The 11,177-nt window shown below is 33.5% G+C and overlaps 2 protein-coding genes across 2 annotated transcripts; one reads left to right on the forward strand and one right to left on the reverse strand.

Annotated features, from left to right (window-relative positions):
• The first annotated feature begins 2,353 nt into the window (after positions 1-2,353).
• LOC110738890 (growth-regulating factor 7-like) lies at positions 2,354-5,487 on the forward strand. Its single transcript, XM_021919344.1, has 4 exons — positions 2,354-3,065; positions 3,506-3,685; positions 4,186-4,597; positions 4,711-5,487. Exons 1-4 carry the CDS (start codon positions 2,714-2,716, stop codon positions 5,270-5,272), a joined length of 1,506 nt encoding a protein of 501 aa, XP_021775036.1. The 5' UTR covers positions 2,354-2,713; the 3' UTR covers positions 5,273-5,487.
• A 111-nt stretch (positions 5,488-5,598) lies between these two features.
• Positions 5,599-8,415, reverse strand: LOC110738891 (protein IQ-DOMAIN 14-like). Its single transcript, XM_021919345.1, has 4 exons — positions 7,668-8,415; positions 6,787-6,996; positions 6,568-6,696; positions 5,599-6,265 (listed from the first exon to the last, which is right to left on the reverse strand). The coding sequence occupies exons 2-4, from the start codon at positions 6,895-6,897 to the stop codon at positions 5,714-5,716; spliced, it is 792 nt and encodes a 263-aa protein (XP_021775037.1). The 5' UTR covers positions 6,898-6,996; positions 7,668-8,415; the 3' UTR covers positions 5,599-5,713.
• Between the last annotated feature and the right edge of the window lie 2,762 nt (positions 8,416-11,177).

Here is an 11,177-nt window from a genome sequence, read left to right on the forward strand (position 1 = left end):
CCTAAAATCAGTTAAGGATAGGAAAAGTAACTCCAATTCTATACCTTTAGTCGTTGTTTCTCTTCTCATTTTTCAATGTGAGACTATTCACAAATGAACTACAAATAGGTTTTAACACAAAACATACATACTTTATACACGCTGATATATGTTTTCATCAATATATATTATGAATTCTGTAGGTATATGGTGTTCTTAGAGCCTATTCTCTTCAACTTAATTTCAGTTTTTAGGGTCTTCTCTCATAAAATATTTATTTCATCTCAATTCAGTTTAATTCAGTTCAGTTTAGTTCAGCTTAGTTTAGTAAATCAAAACAGGTCCTTAGTTCATTACACATTATTTTAGATTCGTTTAAATGTAGGTATCATTAATTATATAATTGAACACGAATAATTTAGAATGAATCAGTTTTACTTTGTCATTTTTCAAGTGCAAAATTCCAAATACAATAAAAAATTATTCATAAGTGAACCACTTGAAGAATGGTCCAAAAAAGAATTAGAATAAGTTTGAAAAACGTTACTCCGTACTAGTAGTAAAGTTAATTGTGTCGTCTCAATTTATGAACAGTAAAATTACAAGGTGTAGTCACATCCTACAACTGGTAGACGCGCAAGAATTCCACTCGCTATAAAAACTTGGTGTGGGAGAAAGGGAGCAGTTTGTGTCACCGACCCCTCCAAACCCAAATGGCCCTCGACTCAAATCACCTCTCCTCAAATCAAATCATCAATTTTGTGCGAGTTTAGTAGCTACAATAGATGGAAAGCAATCAATCAACTACTAGTACTAGCTTTTAGCTATCGCTTCTTATCCAACTCAGAGCCTGTTCTTTTGAGTTGAATTATGGAGTAAAGTTGAATTAAAAGTAGAAAAATGAAATAAACTCTTATTAAGTTGAAATGAATTAAATTGAAAATAAGTCCAAAACAACAGGGCTTAAGACTAAGCTCACTTGCTAAACTAAGATTTGAGTTTCATGTCTTACCACATCATGGTACTTGAAAAATGAAAACATGTAAAGTGGATAAATTAAATACAAAGGGATTATTCTTCCCAACAAAATTTGATATCTCTTTTAATATTTATTAATAACTTGCAATTGTAGTAAGAATTTAATAGATAGACCTCATTAATCTCAAATAAAAATCATTTATAAAAAAGAAACTCAATGTTTGAATTTCATAATATTTTAAAAATAAAACTCCAAATCATATTAAATTTATAAATTTGAATTCAAACATAAATTCAAATACATATGTTATAAGTTTAATTCCAACATTCGAATTTATATTAAGCATTCTACAAACTGATATCAAATTGACCCTTAAAAGAAAATTATTGGTTGCACCTTGCTTATGGAGTTATGAAGCGATGATAAATCATAAACAAAGAAAAAATTTCTACACATCTTAAGACTTCAACATCAATATGATTTTTATGCTTGACAATAATAATAGCCACAAAATCCTAATCTACTAATTGATGTAGTTCCTCCTATACTCCCATCTGTCCAAATTTATAATCCTCAAGCCCACATAAGTTACTATGGTGGAATTACAAATACCATTTGTAATACCCTTCCTAATCTGTAATAATCGTAAAGCTGTAATTATAAAATTTTCTGTATGTGTCTGTGGGATTGACAAATTAAATGACCTTATTTTGTTGAAAAATGATAAACATATAAAAAGCTAAATAAGGAAATATTAAGGACAAATAAATATTAGTTATATTAATTTATACGTAATTTTATTATAAGTTACTAATTTTATTTCATTTTAAAAAGTCTATCTGATATTTATATGCAATCCTTAAAACTACATAAGTACATATACATTTTTTTTTTTTTTTTTTTTTTTTTTTTTTTAAAAAAATATTCGTTGACAAAATATGAAGAAGTAATTGACCTACAATTGTAAAGGCTAGTGGAAATTGTACCCAACCTCGAGGTTAAAAACTTAAAATTGTTCAATCTTATTAGACCAATACTTTTGTTAGTCAAAGGGGCTAATTGGCTAATTGCTACTCTTTCCCTTTTAATCACTTTCCTAAATGCATTTATACTCCAATAAATAAGCAACGGTAAAAAAGGAGCTGTAGTAAAAAGGAGTAATTTAGAGGTAAAATCATTTTAAAATAAGGTGTTGTAGGGGAGGGGGCCCTACAATATTAGGCTCAAGTCCCTATATCATTTAAAAATAAACCTAATAAGGGGCCTCGGTACGGTGCAACATGCACAAAAGATAGTCCTCTCCAATTGCGTGGCATTTCAAACAAATATCAATACTCAAAAAATTAATTAATCAATTTTTTAATTTTATTTTCTATTTATTTTAAAAGGATTTTCTCACAAGTTGACATAAACATCGCAATTATGTCATGTATTTAGAGAGAGAAAGTGTTATATATAGCTAGAGAGAGAAAGAGTACTTTTTGCAAAATGGTAAGAATGTTGGAAGCATGGAAGCAAATCAAAGGCCAAGAATGGCGGCAACCATTTCTTTAATTTTCTCTATTTATTAATTCACTTCCCTTCTTTCTTCAACCATTTCACTAAACCCCCAAATCTCAAACACTTTCAAAAAACTTAAAGATTGAATTTTTATTCTTTCTTTAAAAGCAAGTTTCAATCTTTCCTCTTATAGAATAGAAACTCAAAAAACTTAAAGATTGAATTTTTATTATTTTTGGGAAAAAAAATTGAAGCATGAAAAAGAATTCTGAAAATGGTGAACAAGTTGTAGTAGTTGAGTTGGGTCTGAAACTGAATCAGCAAGATCAGGACCGTTCATTTCTGAACAATCAAAGAAGAAGAGATGATCATGATAATAATGGTGGTGATGGAGATGGTGGGCCCAGATGTAATGGGTACAATAACATGATGATCAGTGATAATCCACTTGTATACTGTAGTCCTGTTGTAGCTGATAATTCCCCTTCTTCTGTTCATTCTTCTTCTACTTCTACTTCTACAACTACTGGTGTTGTAAGAGGGTTGCAGCAGCCTTTTGATGTTTCTTCATATTATACTTCTGCAAATCCTTTCCACAAATCCTCAGGTAATTTTTTGTTTACTTTTTTATCCTTCTTTGTTCTGTCTTATGAATTCATAAAAAAAAAAAACGGCATTTTTTTTGTACATTTGTTGACTTTATTGTTGTTTTTCTGTTGAAAAGATCAGAACTTTAGAATGTTTTTCTGGGTTTTTTCTTACTGCTTAAAACAGAGCAATTTTGGGTGATAATTGCTAATTTGAACAGAGCAAGATTCAATTTTTAATTGTACCCAATTATCAAGATTAGATTTTTAACACTTTTTCAAATTCAATTTTGTATTTTAATCTAACTTTTATTGTCTTGATTACAAAAACGAAAACTTTACAAATTTGTCTGTTCTCAAATACCGATAAAATTTTACTGAAAACAGAGCAATTTCACCCATTTTTGGTATTTTTGTGTTTACTTGTTAATTAATTTAGAGGTAATGTAAATGGGTGCAGTTGGAATGGCTACAGCAACAATGGGGTTTCCATTTACAGCAACACAATGGAAAGAATTGGAAAGACAAGCAATGATTTACAAGTACATGATGGCATCTCTTCCTGTTCCTCCTGATCTTCTCTACTCTTCTTTCCCCACCAATTTCTCTTATCCTTCCACTTTTGCCCCTGCCTCCTATTGTATGTCACTTTCTTCCCTAATTATTTTTCTCTCGCTTGTTTTTATTTATCCTTTATTTATTTATTTATTTTTTTACATGTACATTGATATATAAATTTCCAAATCACATAAAAATCAACTTCGGCACCAAGGTGACTTGGGGCGACCTTTATGTGATTTGGGGTGACAAATCTGTCTGTGCACCTATTGTTGTATGTAACACACATTGTATACACGATTGTATGTACCCCAAATCACAAGAGTACCAATTTCGTGGCCGCGGGACTTTTATGTGATTTGGGGTGATCGTATCATTGTATGTTGTTACATGTAACAAACCTTGTGTTCAAGATATTATACATACCCACATTACATGAAGGCGAACTTTGTGCTGGGGTGACTTCCATGTAATATAGGGTGATTACATGTCCATGCTGTTTGTAATACATCCGTTGTATACAAGTTTTATGTCACGCCGTATTAACATGACATGTTTTTCTTATGTTTGGTGGAAGGGCAGATATGGGAAAGTATGGGAGTGGAATAAGCATGAGATGGAGTGGAAATAGTAAAGATGCAGAGCCAGGAAGGTGTAGAAGAACAGATGGAAAGAAATGGAGGTGCTCAAGGGATGTAGCGCCTAACCAAAAATACTGTGAGCGTCACATGCATAGAGGACGCCCCCGTTCAAGAAAGCATGTGGAACAACAACAACAACAACTTCAACAACAACAACAACAGCAACGTCATCAACACACTCTCTCTAATCTCTCAGACGACAACAAAGAAAAAGACAATTTTACCCCTGCTAAGAAAACTCGTTTGAGTGATAATTCCTCTTTAAACCCACCTCAATGTGTTGGATCTTGTTCTAAAGCTTCCATCTTTGATCATTCTTTGGTTTCTCCTGCTAACCCTTTTGAGGATTCTAGGTGGGGTTTTCTTAATTATGATTATTATGTTTGTTTTTTTTGTCTAATTATTCACATTTAATTTGGTTTTAACTGTTAATTATGCTAAATTATGTTTGTTTCTTGTTTTTTAGGAATTTGGGTTGGAATGATGAGCAACAATGGAATCAATTAGTGCAGACAAACATGAATTCCAGTGTTTTTCAGCAACAATTTGAGGGAGAGCCCTTGAATTTGAACTCTCAATCTGGTTACAATCCTACTAAACCTGATGAATTGGGCTTATTAGAGAGGCCTTTGTTTGATGCTTGGTCAATGGGTATGGCAGGAAATAATAAGAACAATGGAAGTAGTAAACTTTCTTTGTCCTCATCAAATGGTGGTAATTCCAATGTCATTGATGATGAAATGTGCCAAATTCATATGGGTCTTGGCCTTATTGATTCATGGGTTTCTTCTTCCACCACACCTGGTGGCCCATTGGCCGAAGTCCTGCGGCCGGGTAATATGGCATTGTCTGATGTCAGTGAGGTGGAGTTTGTCACTCCACCGGCGACTGCTGTCTCATCGCCTTCCGGGGTTCTGCAGAAAACTCTTGCTACGTTTTCTGATAGCAGTGAGAGCAATAGCCCTACTACTACTACCTGTCATAACTCCAAGGCAAATTCTGATATGCCATTCCACTGGTTGAATTAGTATGTTTGTTTTTCTGTCCTTTTGAGTTGTTTAAAGGTTCGCTTAGACGGGAATCCAGGATTAGTTGGATGTTTCTTGTGGCTAATCAGCTGGAAATTTTGTATGCTCTTTTAATTTCATTTGTTCTTACATGTATGTTAATGTGTATGAATTCCACTGTGTAGTACTTGGTGTTCTTTTGCAGGAAGTGCAGAAATATTAGATATTTTGAGTTCTAAAGAGTTCAAATATTGTTAACTATTTCCTGTTATTTTGCTGTAAAATGTCAGAAAACTCCTGCATCTCTAGAATCAAACTGAAGTAGTGAGTATATAGCCAGACTTAAAATTGCATCAGCCTATTCTACTTAAACTTCAATGAAACACTAGATAAAACAAATAAACTACCAATCTAATATACAAGAATTACAGTTACAGTCAGACTTCATAGTTCAATGTCAGCTTATCTCTGAACCCTTGGAGTATTTCTGCAGGATGGTGAAGCTACCTCTTCTGATGATCCAAAAAATAAGCGCCTTTTTGGAATTCCTATCCCTTCTCTCTCAGGTGTGGAAGGCCTTTGTTCTCTAGGCACACTTTGTGATCTAATTCGAGCCTTAGCAGATGCAGTGTCTGCCATGTAACTCGGCACTGCAGTGTTGTTTCTGTAAGAGCAACTCAAGCGCGGTGTCTGAGACTTTAGGTAGATTGGTTCCTGTTGTCTCATGCAACGGGGGCTAGCAGAATGAACTTGTAGATGTTTGAGTTCAGGTTGGTATGGTTTGATGGGTGTTTGAAAAGCCGAATAGGGACTTAATTTGATCTGCTGGTAAGGATTTTTCTCCCTGATTTTGTGAAAACTTGACCTGCGATTTGCGTTTTCTACTTGATGTAATTTGATGGGGTGCCTTTGATCACAAGAGTATCTGCCTGGTCTTTCCCATCGAATCGCTTCCCTCCAATCCACAGCCCCATCTGGTATTTCGTCGGATTCTTTCATTCGAGACTTCCACATCTGCCGATGAAACAAAAATGAACACATAGGAACTGATTATGATCTCGTCTCATTTTCGAAAAAAGAAATAAACTAAAGCTGCAGAGAGCAGTGAAGTTTGGAACATGTGGTTGGATTGATTGGTTTGGAAGATTCCTGGGTTTGTAGCAAAAAAGGGGACTAATTTCTTCATGTACAAGGAATGTGAACATGTGGTAAGAGTTATCTAGATTCTAAACTTGTTTTTCTTTAATTACATCTTTAAACTAAAGCACAAAAAGCAGCATTAGTAAATTGAATCAACAGAGAAAGAAATGGAGAACCTTGTCAGAGAAGGCATAAGCAAGATCCCTTTCAGATTTCCAAACATCTTCCTGGGTCATTCCAAGGATGGAACTCGAGTCGATTTCTTTTTCAACACTCTGAAATTCATCCCATTCGCCGTCTTTAGACTGCATTACAACATACAGGAACAAGTAAAATCACTAAAAGGTTCAAACATCAAAACTTGGGAGCTGAAATTGGTTAAACACTAAACTTACCAGGGGAATTTTATCAGTAAAAGAACTGGAACTGAGGCTGCTCTCGCGTGAGATTGAAAGTCTACGACGTTGATCACAAACTCTAGCTTGAACTCGAAAGATAGCTTGCATACGCGTTAGAGTCAATGTTGTTCTCTTCCTCACATTGTGACCTCTTACTAATGCCTGCAGCTTTACCAGCCCTTTCAGTGCCCTTAATGCTCGTCTTGCCTGGAAGTTTTTCACATTTTACACCAATTAATCTATCAAACCCATGTATTGCATGGACTAAAACATGATAAACAATAAGAGTATCAAATGCATTTATCTAAGGTGGTTAGATTAGAAGTTTTCTTACATCACACTGTAAAAAAATTCACTAATTCCCAGTAAAATCAGTTTCAGTGCACTTAAAGTGAATAGACAGGGCTTTGTTTAATCCTGTTAATTCCAATAGAAAGCACAATGATAGTTTAAAAAACAACTTAACCTTGAGCCATGAACCTAATTACATAGATTTCTCAGCCACAACAGAAATTTGTCAGAAAGGCGCGCACTTTGTAGTAATAACAAAACAATGAATCAGTAATTCAATTAATTCTACAACACAAAATTACCTTGATTTTGGTTCAAACACACAAGATTACACCAAGTCAGTCAGAAAAATGATGACAACATTAAAAATTCTGTGCCAATAAATTTCCACAATTTTCAAGACTCTGAAGAAAAAAATGAAGCAATTTAGACTTCAGCTTCAGCATGCACACTAAGACCCTGAAACTGCTAGTTTCTGAAGTCTTACCACATTCAGTAACATCAGTAGAGACACTACATATGCAAACCTATTTCAGGTGATAAAAGAGCAAAGAAATGCTAGGGGAAATTAGAGGGCCCCAACCTACCAGATATCCTCTGAAGGCTTTCTGAATGATAACAGCAGCTTGATTTTCTTTGACCAAAATGCATGGTCTAGTCTTCCTGATAAACTCAACTGCAGCCTGAGCTGTCGCAACTGCTGGCCTGCTGCCTCAGAAGCTGCAGCAGTCGCCATAGCCACCTCGATGGCATTCTTTCTTTCCTCCTCCGAGGCAGCCACATTTGGTGTTCCAATACCAGCATTTTCTCTAGCATGACTCTTTATATTTGTAACCTTTGTCGCGTCATTTGTGTTTAAGGGCTTTCCGAACATCCACCTACGCTTTCCTCTTCTCTGCTACAACATCAAATCCAAAGACACAATAATAAAAAAAATGATTGACAAGAACTAAGTACATATAAATAATGAATGAAAATGATCACTTTTTCTTGTTCTTGTTGCTCAAGATCTTCACTTCTACAACTTCTCTTATCACTATTGTTCTGTTTATCTTTACTAGGAGACCTAAACGCCTTCTTAACCGCGCTAAACCACGAAGAACTTCCACCATTCTTCCCCATACTTAGAATAACTAGATTGCCTGAAGTAAACCTTAAGGTGTATGTATCTATGCTATAGTAGTAACATTTGCTTAGGATGCTTTTGAGAATGATTTTGTTAGTGGTATTAAAATGCAAAAGTGGGTACAAACAAAGAAATAATTGGTGATAAGAGTATATTCATTGAAATAGAGAGAGTTAAAATAGAATTTTTCTTAGTGATGAAAATGTGAAGGGTGTACTAAATGAAATGTCATTGTAAACTAAAATTAGGAAGCAGGTTGGTACTTGAAATATGCCTACTGTTTTAAAACAACTTCTGCACAACAAAAAAGTGCACAAGTTCTTCTGTCGGGTGTTTGCTGCAAAAGGAAATAAAAGATTAAAGAAGGTTTGTGGATTTGAACAACTTTGAAATACAGTTAGGTCCACTAGGGTGTACATATGTGAATTTAAAGTCACTTGTTTATATATACTATGGAGTACTTCGTAACAATTAAAATATTATACTTGTACGACTCTGAGTAATAATATATCGTGTTTAAAGTTTTATATATATAGAGAGAAAGAGATTGATGGAGGAAGTATACAAGATCATGTTGAAAATTAACAAAATTGATTCAAAAATGAGTGAATTGTGTGTACTAATAATCTCATTGTGTATCATGAGTAACATATGTACCTCACTTATATGAGTGGATTAAATGGAAGAATCATGATTTAACCACACGGTAGCAGTCAACTATTATTATTCCCTATATTTGAATCAATTGTCATGTACTCCTAGTGTATTTTAAATGACAACTAGCATTTTGGCCCGTTCGATGCACGGGTTCATATTTAGGTTATTTCATATGTAAGTACGTTTTTCAATAGTTGAAACTTGTGATATGAAATACGAACTAATTGTTTCATTGCTAAAACTTAAAAGGAAAAAAAGAAAGATGGTAGAACTGGGGAAAAAGATAAAAGAATTTAGTTACATATATATACATGAAGACTATAGGATATGAAATGACATATTGGTTTAAGTTATATTTTAAGTCTATTAGCTGAAAAGACAATTTTTATATAATTCAATTCATATGTTTATGTGATGTATATTAATTGGTTCAACTTTATTTTATTACGATGTAAATGAAACACTTCATTTTCTTAATTGAATTTGCAAGTTATAGAATGTATAAAGACTTAAACTAAAAGATTAAAAGGGGTGACATGTGTCATGTGTGGTAGTGAGTGACTTGTGATGACATGTGTCATATGAAAAATTATGGTTTGTGTTTTTAAATACTAATAAAGTATAGAAGTATAGATGTTATGGCTAAATAAATGCAGATGAAGGTAGTACAAAATAGATATTGGCCTTTGGGCTCCGCTATTTATGAGGATTAGAGGTGTCAATTCGGATGATCAAATCATGTCAATTTTTAAAGTTTATTCATGCTAAATTTTTGTGTCTACGAGAGTCCAGATCCAAATCAGATATTTTTCGGGTCGGTTTCGAATCAAGTTGGGTTGGGTGAGGTTTTGACACCTCAAATGAGGATGTGTGGTCCTTGATTTTGCATTGAATCTTTTCTTGTATCGAAATTATCTATGTTATAGACTTATAGGCAACACTGAGTGAATCTTAATTAGACGAAAGATTGCTTTTTAATCTATACGGAGCATGTGCCTAAGGGCCTGTTCACTTCAGCTTAATTATAGTTCAGTTAAGCTCTTAATTTCCTTCTCTCGTAAAATACTTCATTTCAGCTTATATCACTTCAGTTCAGTTCAATTTAGCTCAATTCAGATCCTAAGTAGCTAGACGAGTTGAAGTATAGCTTTTTTTAAACAACATATACAAGTGTACCACATTGATCAAAGAGTTGAACAATGTAAAAAGTTCCACCTACAAACAAATGTACGGATAGGATCATAGGAGTATAGAAGGATCAAAATCATCAAATAGAATTCTTTTAGTGAGACAAATAGTTGTTTGTTTCAAAAGCAAGTTATGTCTTTTTTCTCACTAATACGGAGTAGTAAATAAAGAAACAGGATAAAATTAAATGAACGAGTGTATGAAAATTAAAGGTGCCTCGAGACCATTGAAGGCTGGATAAAGAAAAGGAAAAGAGAGAGAATGAGCTATGCTTTAATGTCCTTTATATAAAGTACTCTTATTGAGGTATCTGATGAGAAACTCTAATGGTTTCACGTGCTCAATTTTTATTTATGTAGCAGTATTTTTACTGTTAGTTCAAATGGTACTTGTTGCTGGATGCTAGTATAACTAGTAAGAACTATCGAAGGACAATTATATGAGTTTGCAGCATCATTCAAGTACTTATATGTTTAGTGCTTGTTTGTCTTTACGTGGTTAGTTTTGGGATCCAGATGCTGTACCATTGTAGTGCTTGGATTACTTTTCTTGCTTGTGGTTTGTGGTGGCAGGTTGTGGGCGCTTTAGCTAGTGCAAAGTGTTATATTGAACTATTAGTCAACTACTCATTCGGATTTAACTATAGCAGTATAGCGTTACCAATTTAGTTTACACTTCTAACAATATAGATGTTTGTAGAAGATCATACATAGACGTCCGGTAAGTTGTAACAAAATAAACTGGTTTATATTAATGTATAGGTGTGAGAACTTATTACGTACGTACTTTAGAGTATAGTATAAAAGATTTTAAGTAAATATTATTGTGCTTGTGTGGTTTTATTTTAGTTAATATATTGGGAAATTCTCAATGGTAACACTAAACTTTTTAATTTTCTAAATGGTAAATTACAAAAATTATTATTATCCTTGGTAAACTTTAATTTATTATAATTTTCAATGGTGAACTTAATGAAGCAATTTAGTTAATATAAAACCATGGTTAACATCTTTTTATAATAAAAAAAATAAAAATTCCAAAAATATCCTCACTTAATATACTCAAATCCCTAAAATGTCATCACCTCACTCAAACTCAACATATCGTCATCAAGATCATCATCTCT

The sequence above is a fragment of the Chenopodium quinoa genome, unplaced genomic scaffold (genome assembly GCF_001683475.1).
Source record: "Chenopodium quinoa cultivar QQ74 unplaced genomic scaffold, ASM168347v1, whole genome shotgun sequence".
NCBI classification, from domain to species: domain Eukaryota; kingdom Viridiplantae; phylum Streptophyta; class Magnoliopsida; order Caryophyllales; family Amaranthaceae; genus Chenopodium; species Chenopodium quinoa.

Coding starts and splice junctions, on each gene's coding strand:
- LOC110738890 (XM_021919344.1), top strand. CDS start 2,714: ATGAAAAAGAATTCTGAAAATGGTGAACAAGTTGTAGTAGTTGAGTTG. Junction 3,066..3,505: donor TCCTTTCCACAAATCCTCAG/GTAATTTTTTGT, acceptor AAATGGGTGCAG/TTGGAATGGCTACAGCAACA. Junction 3,686..4,185: donor TTTTGCCCCTGCCTCCTATT/GTATGTCACTTT, acceptor GTGGAAGGGCAG/ATATGGGAAAGTATGGGAGT.
- LOC110738891 (XM_021919345.1), bottom strand. CDS start 6,897: ATGCAAGCTATCTTTCGAGTTCAAGCTAGAGTTTGTGATCAACGTCGT. Junction 6,697..6,786: donor TTACTGATAAAATTCCCCTG/GTAAGTTTAGTG, acceptor GTTGTAATGCAG/TCTAAAGACGGCGAATGGGA. Junction 6,266..6,567: donor CTTATGCCTTCTCTGACAAG/GTTCTCCATTTC, acceptor TTTCATCGGCAG/ATGTGGAAGTCTCGAATGAA.